This window comes from Epinephelus fuscoguttatus, linkage group LG16 (assembly GCF_011397635.1).
Source record: "Epinephelus fuscoguttatus linkage group LG16, E.fuscoguttatus.final_Chr_v1".
NCBI classification, from domain to species: domain Eukaryota; kingdom Metazoa; phylum Chordata; class Actinopteri; order Perciformes; family Serranidae; genus Epinephelus; species Epinephelus fuscoguttatus.
Window position 1 is genome coordinate 41,910,102 of NC_064767.1, and position 19,250 is coordinate 41,929,351.

Consider the following 19,250-nt stretch of genomic DNA (forward strand, 5'->3'; position numbering starts at 1 on the left):
TCTCCCCCGTTATAACGCCGTTATCGTTACTCACAATAAAATGTGCCATTACTTGGCTTTTCTTGAGTTCACTGCAGTGGCTTTTCAGTTACTTTTTGGGGAAAGTAACGAGTAACTACAACTACTATTACTTTTTTGAAGTAACGTTCCCAACACTGCTGAGTAGTAACAATAGCAAACGAGCACAATGAACTGAAAAATAACACCAGAAAACTAGAAGGAGCATAATGAACTGAAAAGTACGACGGAGTATTAGGGACATATTGAATTAAAAAAAAAAAAATCTGAGATTTCGAGAATAAAGTCTTCCTGAGAAAAAGTTGTAATATTACGAGAATAAAGTTGTAACTGAGAAAAAGTCATAATATTACAAGAATGAAGTCATAATTTAATGAGAAAAAGTCATAATATTACGAGAATAAAGTCGTAATATTATGCAGGCCCGGAGTGGCTAATCGGGGGGACCGGGACAATTCCCGGTGGGCCAGTCTGACGTTTGGGCCGCGAGGACCGGTGTTCAGTTATTTTTTTTTCATTGGGCCGGTGTTCAGTCATGGCACTGAGTATCACATATGCTGCTACCGCTATCCCTGGGCCGCCTTCACTGGCGCCCTCTGAGGTGGAGACACCGGCTCCGCGTGGCTGTGCGAGCTGCGCTCCGATTACGTGTGCATCTCCGGCGATGAATTTTGGAGTCGTTTACTGACACGCCTCTTCATTAACAAAGTGCACAGATGAAGGTGAAGTCTCTGCAGCAGCTGAATTGGTGAGGTGGAGACACCGGCTCCATGGTGCTCTGCAGTGGCGGTCTGATTACACGCACATCTCCAACGATTTGTGGAATTGACCACTGAGACGCCTCCTCATCAGTAGAGTGGATGGAGAAGTCCCTGCAGCACCCAAGGTCGAGACAACGGCTCCACTGAGCTCAGCAGCTGCGTCTGACTACGCATACATCTTCAACCACCACCGTTCAAGTTAGTTAATTATCGCATTAATGAATTGTGTGGCGTTGTAACATAATTATATAATTTAAATAATAGTATGATGTGACGCCACATAACTGGGCAACTTTGTCTTGTAGCCCCTCAGAAGCAAGATCCAGCACCAAGCACCAGCCATGAGCCTACAAGTCCACAGTAGGCACTGCTTATTTGAACAGAATATAGATTCTGATATTGTTGAAAAGGATGTTGTGTTGTTAAGAATAATGTTGGAGATGTGCACTCATGTTGAAATAAATCTGCATTGTGAAGCAACCCTTACTTGCACTGAATTGGAAATGTTTTAGAAAAAGACACTGAATTACAAGGCTTTAGAGAACAGTGCACTATTGTAGACTTAACATATAATAGGTCATGATCTAAAGTGGGCCGGTCTGAGGCATGAAACTCCAGGGCTGAAATGAGTCTCACTCAAGCCCTGCCTCCAAATGTGTGTGTTGAGGCAACAGACCTGAGACAAAGAGCAGCTGCCACAAGCAGGTTCATCCTCTAACCCATTCTGTTTGTTGTTGGTTATTTCCTTAAAAACTACGACTTTATTCTCATAACATTATGACTTTTTTCTCATTAAATTATGACTTTATTCTCCTAATATTATGACTTTTTCTCAGTTACGACTTTATTCTCGAAATCTACGATTTTTTTTTTCCCTTCAATGTGGCCCTAATACTCTGTTGTAGAAAAGTAATGCCATTATAGAAAACTACTTGAACTACTAGAAAACGCAGGGAACTAAAGGGGGTGCTGTACCGGGACATAAGAGTTTTATTTTTATTTTAAAATTTATTTTTTTTCATCCTTTGTTATATATTAACTGAAGGGGGTGCTGTACTAAGACATAGGAGATTGAGTTTTATTAAAACGTTTATTTTTGCATTCTTTGTTATATATTAACAGAAGGACTTTTACTGTTCACTTTACACATTTTGCTTTATTGCACAATCTTTATTGTTTCTACGCAGAATTTCTCAATTAATTTGATGGCCTGAACTGTACCTGTAATTAACTGAACCTTTAATTACAGTAAAAGTAACTTAAAAAAGGTGTCTGTGAAATTTCTGTCTATGACAACTTTGTATTTAAAAAGCCTCTAGGCTGTAGTTTTATACATATTTTGAACTTCATATTGCTTTGAGGTGTAGGGCAGATATTCATTAATTCAAGCTTTATTTTAACTCGACATTACACTGAGGGACACCCCTTATTTCCAGTCAAGTAATATCAGGGCACTGTTCAAGCAGTAGGTGATAACACCTTTTTGTTATTGCAGCCTATCAGGCTGTGCAGTCTAACAGGCTGAAAAATGTCTGAAAAACCAACAGAAGTAATGGCTAATATATATAAGTTACAGTCCTTATTTACAAACATTTCTGTTTTTGAACACGTGTGGCCTGTTATATAGAGATGTATTAATACATTTTTGTTCAATCAAAAAAAAAAAGCTATATGTGGGATTTATATCTTGTTATCTGCAGGGACAGATGAGTAGGCACTGTTCATCAACTTAGATGACAGCAGCAAAAGTTTAACGTTTCCAAGGCAACGGGTAAAACGGTCTCAAGGGCTGTCAATCAGTCGTTTGCAGTCCCTGCCCTCGCAGACTTTATGGTATGTCAGTAAATACGTCACACTACATACTGCTGAAGTTTGCGAGGGTTCAGTCCGCAAATCCACTGAGTGGATATTTGGATTCAGCTACCGACTTGACCGCAACTTGTCACCGCCTCAGCGCCACGGCGCAGTTCATCTGGAACGAGCCCACTGATGAGTCAAGGTGACGTGATCCTCTCAGTTAATTAATCACTCACTCTCGGACTTTCCTCCTCTCACACACATTAGCCTAAACTGGTGGACCCGCTCCCTCGTTATACAGCATGAAAAAAATGCCCGCAAATTTGCAGGTTGCACACGAGCGAGTAGTTGTAAAAAGTAGGCTTCTGGCACTGAAAAAAAAAAAAAAAACGGTCGCAAATGTGAGGAAAAAAAAGATATATCAGCAGCGGCGCCGCTGCTTGTTACATATAGGGGAAACAGTGACACTGGGGAAAGCCCACACTTAAATGATGTAAAGATACGTAGAATATCATTGCTATGTCTGTACCAAATCATTTTTTCGCTAGTTCTGATTTCTGACCTTTCCCAATCTGTGTGTGTGTGTGTGTCTGTCTGTCTGTCTGTCTGTCTAGTCGCGTGCCTTTCTGGCTGAGTACTACCGTGAGCACAGCATGGACCTGCTGCGTCTGCTGAATCGGTTGGCCCAACCACTGCCGTCCTGGCTCCGCCAAGAACTCCAGAGCACAAGCTGGAGCTGAGGCCACAAGCTCACACACACACACACACACACACACACACACACACCACAGAAAACCAAGACTGGAATCTGTGGATGAGCCAACACTTGGCTCTGGATTAGACTGGACTACCTGTTCTGGAATCAACAGTAGCATACATTAAAAGAGCTACAAGGTTTTAGCTGATGTTACTGGTGCTCCTGTTCCATGGAAAAAAAGAAGACAGTACAACATGAGATCTTTCTTACAGAAGGATCCTAGGGGACTCTCCCTCCTACTCCTGATTTGGTGTCAACCTCCCTTGAGCACTGGGCAGCCCTCAGCTTCAGTCAGTGTGCGTTGATCAGGGGCTGACACTGTAACATATCAGTTTGCTGTGGATCCAGAGGACTGGGTGACCAGCAGGTTTGGGGCATAAAGACCAGGTCAGACAGCCTTAATGAGGGGAGATGTGGAGTGTATGACTGGATGTAGGACAAGCATGCCCAAACACACACACACACACGTCTCATCTCTCCACGAGAATGATTGATTGTAAAGCCTTTTCAAAAGCAGTTGTATATGTTAGGTTTGAGGGCAGCTGGGTAACAGAATGGCCATCAGCCTGAAGAAGACAGACAGTCGAAATGCTGGCCGAGGTTTCTCTGTCTCGCGCACGCACGCGCGCACACACACACACACACACACACACACACACACACACACACACACACACACATACATACATACATATATCCCCCTACCTGCAGGTTCAGCATTCAGAGTGCTGCATTTCCTCTTATCCTCACAGTTTTCCTGTCTGATTACTGTAAGGAAAAACATTTCGCAAGGGACTATGATGACATGTCAATGTAAATATCATGTGTTTAGATTTCGTACTTTGACTAAAGCCCAGGTGTGGTTTAGGCTCTGCCTCAGACTGACATCCTGTCAGTGAGCAGCTTTATTATACTTTGTGTATTCACCAAGTCAAAAATGGTTTTTGAATTATGAGACTGTTCTCCACATTGGCTAAGGTCTCCCTCCAGTCTGCAAGTTTTGTTAAATATAATAGCTTTTAACCTACAAAGCAGTGTTTTTAAAAAAAAATACCATAAATGTTTCGACAAATCAAAGGAAACACACAACATACAGCGAATGATATTCCTGGAAAAAAATTGAAATTAGAAAAACTGTTTTCCAGGCCTGAGTGGAATGAACCCAGTGTTTTGGAATAGTTTTTGGATGTACATTGTTTTGGCAGTTGTTTAGACTATGTCATGTAAAACATGTCTAATGTCAGGTTCAGACTACACGAGATCAGCCAGATTTTAGCCCAATGCGGCGTTGTACGGTGTCCGCTCAGATTGTGAAAGACAATGAGTGTTGTATGCAGTAATCCATCTTTTTATCTCATGTAGTGTGTCATTGTAGAAAACAACCGATGCTGTGTCTGGGATGCCTCATGTAGTCTTGACAGAAAGTCTAGCATGTTTGATTTTCTTTTTGTCTTCCACAACAACTTCTGTCACAGCCATCACTGTTTTTATTTTTAATTCACTCCCGTTTGCCCTGTTAAAGTTAATGCATAGCGCTGTCATGTCAAACTCAACACTTCCTGTATCCGTCTAAAATTAAAAGGCCCTTATCATTTTGGTTGAGAGAATCTTCTTATTTTCTAAAAAAGTTTTTATTGTGAAACGTTTGCGGGAACTTGTGGAGTATTCAGTGACACATAGTTTGCATGGGGTAATTAAAATGTAGGTCCTGCCATGTGGTGGTGCTTTTTATGTTACTACAATAATATTTTGGCTGGCATATGAACAGCGATAGTGACTGAAATAGTGGTAATAATAAAAATAGGAAAAGAATAACCAGATGACATCACACATGTTGTGAAAGATGACCAGGGTTGATTGGTTGTGGACCAACATGTAGTCTGTCGTGTCTGTAGGCCAAGTCCTGTCACAATTTCACGATTTTATGACTGTGTAACAGCCTAATCTGACACAGTGACTGTTAGAACAGACAAAAATATCGTGTAGTCTGAACATGGTATTACATTAGGCAAAATAACCTCCCTTGTATTACCTATATAAAATCCAGTGCTGCGCCGTGCGACTGTTGTAGATTTTAATATTAATGTTAATGTTAAGTAATGATTGAAACCATATAGTCATTGGTTGAGACATCACCAGTATCACACCAGGCTCTCTACCAAAATGGTTGACGTTGTCAACATTGGGAAAGCAGCTCTGGTCAGCGTGCTAATGGGGAAAAGCACTGAGACAACCAAAAGGCTGCTAAACAGACTGCCAGCTTTGGCACATATTTCACGTCTGCTGTGGCCAGGCCAGATGGCCCTTTTACACAGGGATGGAGCTATAGAGCCTACGAAGTCTTTTCTTCATGCTGCCTGTGCGTTTTTACACAGAACCAAACAATGACAGCATCATTCTGCTCCAGTGTGTGATTTTAGGCAGTATGCCAGCATCACGGAATCAAAAGAGGTGTAGGCCTCTAGTGTGACATATAACATACGGGTTGGCACTTTCTAAATGACTTAACATGTCAATAACAATCATTTACCGTCCCTGTTATATGGCTCGTCGTCCGCTCAGAGGGGAAGAAGCTCCCAGACCTCATTTTTTTCTCAGTTTGCGGGTGTTTTTAGCTGTTACTCTTCTTCTTTGAGTTAGCTGCTACCTGCTAACAGCTAATTTAAAATCTCCTGTGGTGGGTCAAGTGCATAACACATTGTCAAAAGGCTGTCAGCCGTTTACACAGAAATCATTTTAGTGCTGTTAATACCTCCGATGCCATCTCAAAGGTGATACAACTTTGTCCACCCATTCTGCAATTGTGCCTTTTATACAGAACGGCGCGGCAGCATAACGGTGTGAAATTTCCGCCTTGAAGAGACAGAATAAAAGGGGCTAATGTTACAGCTTTGTGTCAACTGTATGTGTAGACACAAAGACACTTAAGTCCATATTTTTGCTAAAAAGCTTGTCTTAAAGCATTGTATCCTGGAGTAGCACCTTATGATTGCTATATAATTTAATTAATTTCTTTAAATTTTAAATAAATTTTTATAATTATGCATTATTCCAATAACTGAAATTATAGCCAATAAATAGTGCCAATAATATGAAGCCACAGTGCTTTCACTGACTAAACAAGGGTAGCAATCTACACACCCGACATAGTAAGTGGCGGTACATGTACCTTTAAACTTGGTTTGCAAGTGCCAATAAACACAGAGAAGAGGAAGAAGAGCAACAAATGCAGCACGCTGTCTAGAGGGCAAAACATGTCACGGTGTGGACGTCTACAGTTCCAGAGGAAGACAACAGGATTGTGCCAAGGGTCTGATCTCCGACCACCCAATACAGGTTAGATAGAGCCCCGCGGGACTGTCTAGTCCCTAGACAGTGTTAGCATGAGCTAATTAGCAACAGCAGCTTACATCCAACATTAAGATTTTAAAAGGCTCGACTCTGGCGCATGCGTGCATGCATGAGACGCAGCTGCTTGTTTGTCTTAGTTGAGGGTTAATGAATGAGATGAATCAATAGTGCATAGCAATTCTGCTTGGTAGTTGTCGGATAGTCTATTGTGGGACGGTGAGACGGGTGCCTGGGTGTGTTCATTAAAATGCTGTGTGACGATATAAACATTTCATACAACAGGTTTGACCTGCCGATGCACATTCAACCCGTTAATATGAGTCAGCTGTCACTGTCAGTGGAGACACCACTTTGCAGTTCAGTTTGTACACTTGACTGATACACCAGAAAATTACACAGTAACACTGGGCTTCATAATTTCCCTCTCTCTTACCGTTAACTTTAAATTTCATACTGATTAAAAGTCAATTTACTTTCACCTCCTTGTATTTATTTTGTTCATCTACAGTATATGGTTATATGGGAGCAAGGGCGTTGAGGGTAGGCCATTTGACAATCCCCCAGAAAATCCTGAGCCTAATTATAGCAGGTATAGAAGAGTCAGAACTGTTCTTTGTTTTTGTTGTGTTAACAATTGTAATGTCAGGTGTATATGGTCTGATCAGGGCTATATTAAATCATATTTTCTCACTACATCTAAGCCTTTCTTACCCTCAGGTGTACATAAACCACAGGTTATACACCTCTTTTTAAAATACAAAAATGTGAAATTGTTGGTTATCGTATCAGTTATCGGCCACGAGAAGCAGGTAATTATCGGTTATCAGTATCCGTTGAAACATCCATATCTGTGCATCCCTGTAAAAATATGTGGGAACCCTGAACATATTGCTGAGCAAAGGTTGTGTCGTATGACTACATTTTTTTGTCAATTGAGCAATGTAACTTTTTTTAAACACATTTCATTGCATAAATACTGGAAGAAGATACTAGCATCACAGATAATGTTTTTTAAACACAGAGCCAGACATCCCTAGTAAATTGACTTGGACATAAAGAATAAAGAGTGAATTCAACCAGCTTTTGACCGAGGTGACAGTGTTTTGTGGTCTAAATTGTTTTATTTTGTCATCAATCATAAAGTGTTTTCAGCATTTGAATAGTGAAAAATAGTGAAGCAGTTGCACAGGCATCCTGACATGATGTGATCATGAGACACAGTCCTGGACCAGAGTGAATTCAAACCTAGTGTGGCTTTGTGTTAGACTGAGGGGCAGAGAAGCACCATAGGAAGAGAAAAGGATAAAAACAAAAACATCACATTAACACAGAATGCTAAATACACTTCATCCCCCACACACACTAACAATAACAGTAACCCACAAATGTCATGGGACAAGAGAACAAATACTAGAGACATATGACTATATGGAGACAAATCAGAAGCTGCTGTCTTATTTTCTGTTTGTTTTGTATAAATGTCCAAAAGGCCAACACTGTATCATCTCTAATAAACACATGGAGAGGTTGGAAATGATGCCTGATGCATCTTTTGTACCTCACTCACCCCAGTGTTACGTTTATGACAAAAGAAATATTCAACCATGATCCAACAGGCTCATCCAAACCACATGCAGGAAGAGGAAGCACACGTTTGTATGAATCTATTTGAAGAAAGCTCAGTACTGTCAGCAATAAGGTTAAGAGGAGAAGTCATGGCATCATATTGTGTCATATCACTGGGGAGCTTCACATACGCAGTAAAATCTGGTCTGCACCTTCCAAATGGCTCAATAGCTGTAACTTTATCAAAGAACACTGGGATCAGTGTTTTGGATGTCGATTTCTCCATGTTGTTACCATCTTCTTCTGTTACGCATTTAATGATATTCAACTCCTGGTTAAATTGTGGAGCGCCTTAGCCAGTTTGGGACCGATTGACTGTATACATGTAAGAGTAATTCAACTCCCAATCGCATTATCTGAGTGTGTTAGTCCAACTTTGAGAAATTTAACTTAGTACAGTTTCGGTCATACTAACATGTTTACATGTATTTTAAAGTCCGGTTTCAGTCAGACCAACTCAATAAATCCATTTTCTCTAATGTCATGTAAACAAATTACTGATGCATCTGCAGTCTTACACATATTTCAAAAGATATGGATGAGAATTACATTTGAGTGTACCTAAAAATTTCTATCAGATTCAGTGCACCCAAAGTAGGCTTAAAATAGCACACCAAAAGACCACCTAGTTGGACACCACCCCTTTATCCATAGTGCCATCTGCTGTAACCCTGAACATGGCAGCTCAGGTACATTGCACATGTGTCATGCCCCATAGCTCCTATGGGGTCAAAGAACATGTCCCAGCCTCCTTTGAATAGCCTTAAAGGAAATGGCCACTTTAGAATGAAAATACAAACAGTACTTACTGACCCTCATGCCGACAAGAAGTCCAGTGTAGTTTTTTAATCTACAGAACTTGTTCGGGGTATCGGAGGATAACAGCCAGTTGAATTTTTCCATACACTTGAAGTACATGGAACCCACATTTTCAAAATGTAATAAAACTCCGCTAATGCATTTCAAAAACATCAGAACGGCTCGTCCGTCGTAATCCAAGTGCTCTGAAGCATACAAAATTGACTTGAAAAGACATAATTTACACCACTTTTATAGCATCATTTCTCACTTTGGTCAGTTAGCCTGCCCTGCAGGAGTGCTGTGTTTACATGGCAACTCGTGCAAGACTAGCTGATGGCTAGTGGTGGTGCTAGTTCTCGAGTCTTGCGCGAGTTGCCATGTAAACACAGCACGCCTGCAGGGCAGGCTAACTGACCACGGTGAGAAATTATGCTATAAAAGTGGAGTAAATTACGTCTTTTCAAGTCAATTTTGCATGCCGCGGCTTCAGGGCACTTGCATTACGATGGACGAGCCGTTCTGATGTTTTTGAAATGCATAACCCGAGTTTTATTACATTTTCAAAATGTGGGTTTCATGCACTTCAAGTGTAGCTGTTATTCCGGCTAGCTGTTATCCTCCGATACCCCGCATGAGCTTTATGGAATAAAAAACTACACTAGACTTCTTGTCGGCATGAGGGCCAGTAATTACTGTCTGTATTTTCATTCTAAAGTGGCCATTTCCTTTAACTGTCAGCAGGAAGATTACTAAATGGGGTGACTGTGGCTCAGGAGGTAGAGTGGGTCACCTGCTAATCGGTATCCCCAGCTCCTCTAGTCCACATGTCGAAGTATCATTGAGCAAGATATTGAACTCCAAATTGCTCCTGATGGCTGTTCCTTCGGTTTGTGAGTGTTCAAAGCAGTTGACACCTTGTATGGTAGCCTCGGCCACCAGTGTGTGAACTGGTGAAAGTGGCATATAGTGTGAAGCGCTTTGAGTGGTCGGACTAGAAAGGCCCTATATACTGTAAGTGCAGGTCCGTTGCTAATAAAAAAGTTATAATGAATATTGATCCCAGTCCCTATTTTTCACCTCAAATACATGCACACGCACGCACACACGCACATGTAAAAGAACAGCTCTAATAAAGAAAACTCATCAATTGTGGTGCTCATTGGCTGTTGGTGGAATGACTGAATTTGTTTTTCGGAGGCAACATCCAACGTCTTCATCTGCAGGTTTACACCGCTGCTGCTGTTTCCTCCCTCCCTCGCTGCTGTTCAGGTTGGCATCCATGAAGCGCCAATCACGGCGTACGAATGATCAGATGTTGATAAATGTGGTGGCTGAAAACAATCTTAATTTGAATACCACACCCCTATATATTCACGGTTTAGAGGCCTGGCCCCTAGAGTTGACAACATGGAGATGCAGAAATCGAGCAAGAAGAGAAACTTCTCAGACGCCGAAATCGAGACCATAACGTCCGAAGTCCAAAGAAACAAATTAGTTCTGTTTGGAAGGCTTAAAAGTGGCTTCCAAGGAAGTCAGAAGGCAGCAGTGTGGAAAGAACTCACTGCTGCAGTCAACAGCATTGGCGTTGACGAGAGAATTCCAGCTGAGGTTTGAATATTTAACTTATACATCCGTGGTATTGCACAAGTCATATAAAATATATAAAAGCTTATCGCCATTTTACCTTTAAAATTAGGTCAAGAAAAAGTGGTCAGATCTGAAAATCGCCACTAAAAGATGTGTTGCTGCTCTTAAGCGCAGCCCAGCCGGATCCCAGCCTGGCACTGACTGGGGACCGAGTGGCAGTGCTTATGGGGTCTCCTTCGATTTCAGGCTTAAGTGGCGGAGGAGACACTGGCGCACCACCTGTGTCTAAGCCAGATAATGGTAAATATTAAAATGTGCCCCAATCATAAGAAATACACTACTGCAGAGTTTATTTGACTGTTTTCAATTTATTAGGATAGCTCCTTTCGATGTAGAATTTTAGAAAGTAACACTTTTTTTTTTTTTTTTCATTTTTCTCAGAAGAAGAGCCAGGTACCAGCGCTGGGCCCTCAGCCGTACAAAGCGGCCTGGAGCCAGCTGCACAGTCAGACCACCAGCTGTGAGAGAGCGCCTGTGCCCTCCGCCCCTCATGCTGGTCCACCACCATGACCCTGGATCCTGACTACAGAAGTCCTGGAAAAACAGGCAGAAATCTGTCGGTCAATGGCAGAAATAAATCGATCTCTGGTAGCAATAAATGAAACATTAAAAGAGATGAATGAAAACCTCAAAAGAGTATCAAATAAATAAAATAAATCAGTCAATGTTGTGCAGTGTTTTTCTCATACTGAATAGTTTACTTGCTGGACATGAGTATTTCATACTTTACATTTTAGAAGCAGTGAATGATGTCCTGTCTCCTCCTTATAGCTCTCAGGTGGGGCTGTGCCGGACAGGGCTCTCTGGGCATGGGCTCATCTGGCTGCGCTGGGGCCTCAAATGGCACGTGGTGATTCTGTGCAATATTGTGAAGAATCCCACATGCCAAAATGATGTCACACACCTTTTCAGGTGTAAATCAGGTTATTTTTTGGTGCACGCCATTTTCAGCTTTTGGGTGCACGTACACTTTTAGTATGGATCCTACACAATGTTTTATAAATGAGGCCCCTGGTCAGTTGCAGGGTTGGCCAGTGGAGTAAGGTGGTACTCGGTGAGGGGATAGCCTTTGTCACCTAGTAAATGAATCACACAAAAATGTTAGTCATTTGAATACTTAAAATATTACTTTAATGCAGTTACCCACTGAGGAGTTGACTTCAGCCCTGCAGTGTGCCCTCCTGTAGCCGTGTCCCCACGCTGCTGCTTTGAAGTATGTAGGAGTCGTGCATCCCCCCCAGGCCACCGAGCTACCATGTTCAGGAGGGATAGACCGGCATCACAGATCACCTGAACATTTCTTGAGTGATAGTTTTTGCAATTGATGAATGCGTTATCATTTGTGGATGCTGTCTTCAGACGCACATGGGTACAATCAATCGCACCTATCACATTAAGAAATTCAGCAATCTCATAAAAATCCCTTTTAATCACAGTTTGCTGAGCATCAGTTTATGGGAATGAAATATACCGTTTGGAAAGGGACTTTATAGCCATCAAGACTACTGGTATGGTTCGGCTGATGGAGGGCTGTGAAATGCTGGACCTATCCCCGATCTCCCGCTGAAAAGTCTCAGTGGCCAAAACCCCCAATGTGGAGAGCACCTGCACCAGCACAGGTATTGCATTTGAGCGTCTGGTCTCTCTCTTCAATTGTGGTTCCAAAGTCTGGCATAAATGAAAGAGGAGATGGCATGGGAGACGAAAGCAACTCATAAGCCATACGTCACTTTCTTGAAAAAGATCTCTACAGTCTCGAAAAACCCTCTTGCGTCTTACAGGCGCGTAGAGGTCTTCTAGTAAGGCCAGGTCTGCCATTGCCAAGGTTTAATGACTGTCCAAGCTCTTGTTTAAATAGCTGACTGAATAAGCATCTGACCTATCACACTGCAAATCGGTTAGGCTATCCATCGTCTGGCAAGTAGGCTGTCTCAAAATGAAAGGGAAATTAATCTTAAAACATAGGCTACATACTTTTAAGTGATGAATATGTGGCTGTATATGCTTTATTATTATTATTATTATTATTATTAACAACAACACCGCATTAGTATGATCTAATAACAATTATCCGACACAGCCACACACTGCACTGCAAGTCCACACCGATTTCAAATTTGCATACACGAGCTGAGACCTGGCATGAGATTTGATCGTACCCTACGCTAACATCCAAATTGATAAATGCCGAATGCCCACTATTCTGGCGTACGTTCGTTTGATAAATGAGGGCCTGTGTGTCTCAATAGCTCTCCCTTGTGGACAGTCTGCAGCCTGCCAAATGTGAACCTGTGGATGGTGCGTGAGATCATGAGGGTCTTACAAGTCAGTCATGAGGTGTTTTTTAGTTGATGTGTTTTTACACAGACATAGCACACAAACATAATGAAGGGAGAATTCTGTGAGGTGTTTTGAATCAAAGGGGGAACGGAACGATGGTCTCTCCATCCTCACACACTGGGGTTGATGGTTGCAGGCAGATAACTTTGTACAGAAACACACAGAGCTGCTCCAAGAAAATCTTAGCCTTAATCTGTGCACAGCTGTCAGCCACCCCTACTCAACGAACACACACACACACACACACACTCTCTCTCTCTCTCCTCTCACAGAGGCAATAAGATGATTCTTTATATCCCCCACACAACAACACACAACATCCCCAGTACAACACAACTTTAATCTCCACTGGGGTCATAAATCATGTTTCAAAGATAATCCACAGTAACAAATGTTCTAAACATTAAAGGTCCAGTGTTGTCAGATTCAGGGGGATTCAGAGACATCTAGTGGTGACGACTGCAGATCGCAACCAGCTGAATCTTCTCCTGATTAGAATTCCTTCAGTGTTCATTGTTCAGAGGTCTCTTCCTGTTACATAAAAAAACGGACCAGGCGATTAAAACCAAGCAGCAGCCTCTGAGACTGTCAAATGACACCGACACAAAGTTCCAATAACTGCAGTTCATTGTCTAACTTGAGGCTGGCTTCAAATCTCCATCGACCCCCATGTTAAAATGTCCAACTTTACAGCAGAAATAAATATGTTTACAGCCTGGTACAATGAACTGTTTTGATCTCTAAAGCTAATTTCAACATTCATAACAACTGTATAGTGCTTTTCCAGTCTTCCAAACACTCAAAGCCCTTTTACGCTACATGTCACCTTTACCCATTCACACACATATTTACACACTGGTGGCTGTATGGAGCTTTATCCCTAACTTTATTCAAGAGAGCGGTCTATCAGTTTGAGAGCATTATTTATTGATTTCACGTTCAAAAACCCTGCCCTCGCACTTAGATAGCCTCTGCTTGCACTTGGATCTACTCTGTTTCTGCTCAAACTGTGTGCTCGCACTCAGATACCATGTTACTCGCACTCAGATACCATGTTGCTCGCACAGATTTCCTGCTCGAGCTTCAGCTTTTCTCCTTGCGCTCAAACTGTTTCTGTGCACTTGTGGAATTTCTGCTCTCAGATTTCTGCCCTGCGCTTGGATTTTTTTGTGTAACAACCCTGTCAAAATCCCCCAACCAACAGAACACCAGATTTACTGTTGACCAATGAAATGATCTCGTTTTAGAGCATCCCGTCTGGGTGGGTACTCTTTAACCGGGTTCATCCACTCCGACCCTCCAGGGCTTTATTAAATGTTCTTCCCTTGCTTTCTTTAACACTTTTGGAATAAAGGGACTGTTAATTTACGCACGTGCGCCATAGATGTGTGTATACACATATACATATATATATACATATACATATATACATATATATATATATATATATATATATGTATAACATATAAAAACAAAAACATAAAATACTTGAAGCAAGCAACAAAACAATCACATCATAGAGACAGATAGATCACAGACAGTTATAACAAACAATAATATGTCATAAAAACACATAGTAATGTAGAATAAGTTAACTAAAAGCTTATCTGAATAATAAAGTTTTAAGATGTTTTCTAAATGTGTCATATGACGCTGCTGGTGCCACCTGTTACTTGGTAGTTTATTATTTATTTTATTTTCTCCCTCGCTTTATTTTATTTACTCCCTCGCTTGGGGCAGTAACTCTCCCCCAACCCGGAGAGGGCAGTCCACCTATTTCCAGCAGAGAACCATGGCCTCAGATTTGGAGGTGATGACTCTCTTCCCAACTGCTTCACACTTGGCTGCAAACTGCCCCAATGCATGATGGAGGTCACGCTGTGATGAAGCCAACAGAACCACATCATCTGCGAAAAGCAGAGATGCAAGTCCCTTCTTCTCCCTGGCTGCGCCTTGAGATCCTGTTCATGAAAATCACAAACAAGATCGGTGACAAGACCCTGGCAACACCCACAGAGAACATGTTTGACTTGACGCCGAGTATGCAGACACAGCTCTAACTTTGGTCATACAGGGACCAGATGGCTCATAGCAGCGAGCCTGGTACACTCTACTACCCTCTACTACCTGGCTCCAGAGGGGGGCCCTGGTGTCTCCATACCTGGTAAGGTACTCTTTCCCCGAATGTGCCATGTCATCAAGGTCTGTTTGAACCACTCTTTTTTTATTTTTTTTAATTTAACAACATAAAACTTCAACAAAGACAATACATATTCTTACAACATAAACTTACAATAAAACCACACATATCCAACAATATAGAACAAAACAAAACAACAAATACCCAACGACACATAACTACAACAAAACAACACATAGTTACACATAAAAATACGTGCATACCCCATCTTTGATACATGAACCAAAAATGTATGTCTTTTAACTCAAAAAAAGTTTGCTCTATAGCAGCTAAAAAGTTCATTAAACTAGGCTATATTAAATTTTCATCCCAAGTTTTTGATATTGCTAAGACGTCCCATCTCTTTATATCTGCACTGTTTCCCTTAGTTTTCAACATAATCTTTGTTAGCAAATAATGATGTAAGGTATGTTATAAAATTTCTTAAAGTAATCCTTTTTTGAGTTTTAAATATGAAGGCTTTTCTGAGCAGCACAATAGTATTTAACAGCATATTTTGTTCTTCTCGAAAACCCCAAATAATATTAATGGGGGATAATGATAAAACAAGTGACATGTATTGTCACTGTTATTCTCCATATTTTAAGCTTCTCTCTTGTTGCCAATATTTTATAGAAAATTTTTAACTGAAAAACCCATAAATAAGTTAAACAAGATGATTTATAAATGTTTCTAAAAAAGTTCAACCAAGGAAGTGGAGTATCAAAAATATTTTTCCAATACGCTTGAAAATAATATGGGTGAGCTACTATTTTTTTGGAAGACACAAAGAAATTATACATGTCAGAATTAATCTTCCCTTGCCCCAACCATTTAACATTCTTAATACATGGGCGGCAAACACCTAAATCTTCCTGAGGTTTTCCAACCTTTAATTGCCAAGACGAGGGAATTGCAGAGAGTAACTGCATATAGCTCAATTTTGAGCAAACATCCCCATATTTAGAAACTAACAATTCAAAAGTAAAAAATTCTCCTTCACTATTCACTAAATCATTAACAAAATAAATATAATTATCTAAAAATATTTGCCAATTAACATGCTTTCTCTCTATACAGATATTTTCATTTAGCCATAACATCTGTTGTCTGATCTCTGATGAATTATTTGGCAGAAAAAACTGAAATTGAAGCCACAGAGACAATGAATTTCTAAAAAAGATAGAATGATTAGAAAAAAAAGTACTTAAGCGTACCATTGAGGCAGGGCATAATTGAAAGAATGGATATAATTTTCCAATCGATGGACCGCACGGAGCTAGAAATAGCTTGGATGATTATTATATAAGGGCGGCACGGTGGTGTGGTGGTTAGCACTCTCACCTCACAGCAAGAGGGTTGCCGGTTCGATCCCGGGCGTGGGAGCCCTTCTGTGTGGAGTTTGCATGTTCTCCCCGTGTCAGCGTGGGTTCTCTCCGGGCACTCCGGCTTCCTCCCACAGTCCAAAGACATGCAGATTGGGGACTAGGTTAATTGATAACTCTAAATTGTCCGTAGGTGTGAATGTGAGTGTGAATGGTTGTTTGTCTCTATGTGTCAGCCCTGCGATAGTCTGGCGACCTGTCCAGGGTGTACCCTGCCTCTCGCCCGATGTAGCTGGGATAGGCTCCAGCCCCCCCGCGACCCTCAAGAGGATGAAGCGGTTAGAAGAAGATTATTATATAAATGTTGTATCCATGCAGCTTTTAAAGTAAAATCAAGAGCTGCAAGACTTTTTAATCCCAGGCCTCCATTCTCACGTATATTATACAAAAATTGATGTTTAATTTTGTTTTACGGCTCCAAATGAAATTAAAAATTCTTTTTTCATAAGTTTTTAAAAAAGTTGCATCAGGAGAAGGCAGAACCTGCAAAAGATAAGTACATTGTGAAAGTATCAGTGAATTAATTACAGTAATTTTTCCATAAATAGAGAGATATTTACATCTCCAAGCCTGGAGAATTCTGTCCACTTTTTTAAACTTTAGATCAAAATTAATTTTCACAAGAAGGCTTTTATTGGCTGGTATATATATTCCTAATAGGTTCACGGGGCCATCAGAGCATTTTATAGGGACCCTACAGGAAACTTGAAAATCTGTTTTCTTCAAAGATCCAATTTTAAGGAGAGAGCATTTCTCATAATTTGGTTTCAATCCTGATAAAGAGGCAAAAAGATCTAATTCTAAAATAAGGCAGTCTAAAGAACGACAATCCGCTTTTACATGAAAGGAAGCATCATCTGCGTAAAATGAACATTTTGATTCAAGACCAATAATCTCTAAACCTTTAATATCGACATTATTTCTTATTCTTATAGCCAGCATTTCCATTGAAAGAATAAATAAATATGCTGATAAAGGGCAGCCTTGTCTAACACCTTTAGAAAGTATAATTGTATCAGAAATGTGTCCATTATTTATAATTCTACTACAAGGATTTTGATATAGCACATGGACCCATTTAATAAAGGTCTCGCCAAAATTATAGATTTGCAAACATTGATAAATAAACTTCCTCTTGATCATATCAAAAGCCTTCTCAAAATCAGCTATGAATATTAGACCAGGCAAATTTTCCTTGTCATAATATTCCATTATTTCAAGAAGACGTCTAATACTATCACCTATAAAACGGCCTTTCAAAAAACCTGTTTGATCAGGATTTATTAATGTTTGAAGAATTTTTTTTAATCTAAATGCCAAGCATTTAGCCAAAATGCATGCGTCGCAACACAGAAGTGTGAGGGGTCTCCAGTTCTTTAATTTAACAGGATCTTTTGCCTGGCCTTCTGCATCGTGTTTTAGTAATAAGGAAATTAAACCTTCTTTCTGAGAATTAGACTTATGACCAACATCTAAAGAAAAGTTATAACAGGCAAACAAATGATCCTTAATTTCATTAATAAAAGTTCTATAGACTTCGACTGGCATTCCATCTAGTCCTGGTGATTTTCCATTTTTAAATGAACATATAGCATCATATAACTCTTGCTCATTAATTGGGCCTTCACATAATATCTGTTGTGCATTAGTAAGTTTTGGATAAGGGCACAATTTCATATACTAAGCGAAGAAAAATTTGTAGACTGCAATGTGTCATCATTAAAAATCCCTGTATAATACTCCATTAATGTTTTAATTATGTCATTTGTAGATGTAGTAATCGTTCCATCACTGTTAATAAGTTTTAATATATTCTTCCTAGATATGTTCCTATTTTGAAGTTGCAAAAACTATTTATTACATTTTTCACCATACTCCATCCACGTTGCCTTACTTCTGTATATAATTCTCTTAATTTTACTTTGATAGAACCTCTCTAATTCTTTTTCTTTGTCATCTAGTAATTGCAGATCTTGGTCAATACAATCAGATCTATTTTCATCCAAGCGATTTCTAATATTTTGCACATCATCTAACAAAATTTTTTCTCTGTTACAGGTTTATTTATACTTCCATGCAAAATATTTTATAGCATGACCTCGAAATGCACATTTAAATGTATCCCACACAATGTGTGGATTTGCTGAACCAGTATTAAAGGAAAAAAATTCCAGGATAAATTGTCTTGTTTTAAGAATAAATGTCTCATCTTCCAGTTATGATTGATTAAACTTCCAATAACCTCTACCCCTGTTAGCATTCGCAAAATTAAGTTTTAATATAATAAGATGATGGTCGGAATTAAATCTTTCAGCTATCGTTACTTGGCTAGTATTTGCAGTTAAAGAGAAAGAAATAAGAAAAAAATCTATTCTACTAGGAGATGCATTCCTTCGCCAAGTATATCTAATTAGATCTGGATTCTTTATCCTCCAGATATCTACTAAGTCCATAGCGGACATCATAGATGTAAGGGCATATCGCTTTTGACCTTGATAGTCTCCTCCTCCACCAGCTCTATCCTTGGAAGGTTGGAGAGCAATATTATGGTCTCCTGTTTGAATTATAGGAATATCATAATGCTGAAT

The 19,250-nt window shown here is 40.1% G+C and overlaps 2 protein-coding genes across 2 annotated transcripts in view; both read left to right on the top strand.

Annotated features, from left to right (window-relative positions):
- ndst2a (N-deacetylase/N-sulfotransferase (heparan glucosaminyl) 2a) overlaps nucleotides 1–4,505 on the top strand; it is a 109,654-nt gene extending 105,149 nt beyond the window's left edge. Inside the window, exon 15 of the mRNA XM_049601169.1 lies at nucleotides 3,191–4,505. Coding sequence (XP_049457126.1) covers nucleotides 3,191–3,316 — 126 coding nt within the window. The 3' untranslated portion in view covers nucleotides 3,317–4,505. The remainder of the gene's footprint in view (nucleotides 1–3,190) is intronic.
- LOC125904018 (zinc finger and SCAN domain-containing protein 29-like) overlaps nucleotides 1–19,250 on the top strand; it is a 158,578-nt gene that overhangs the window by 102,478 nt on the left and 36,850 nt on the right. The window lies entirely within an intron of this gene.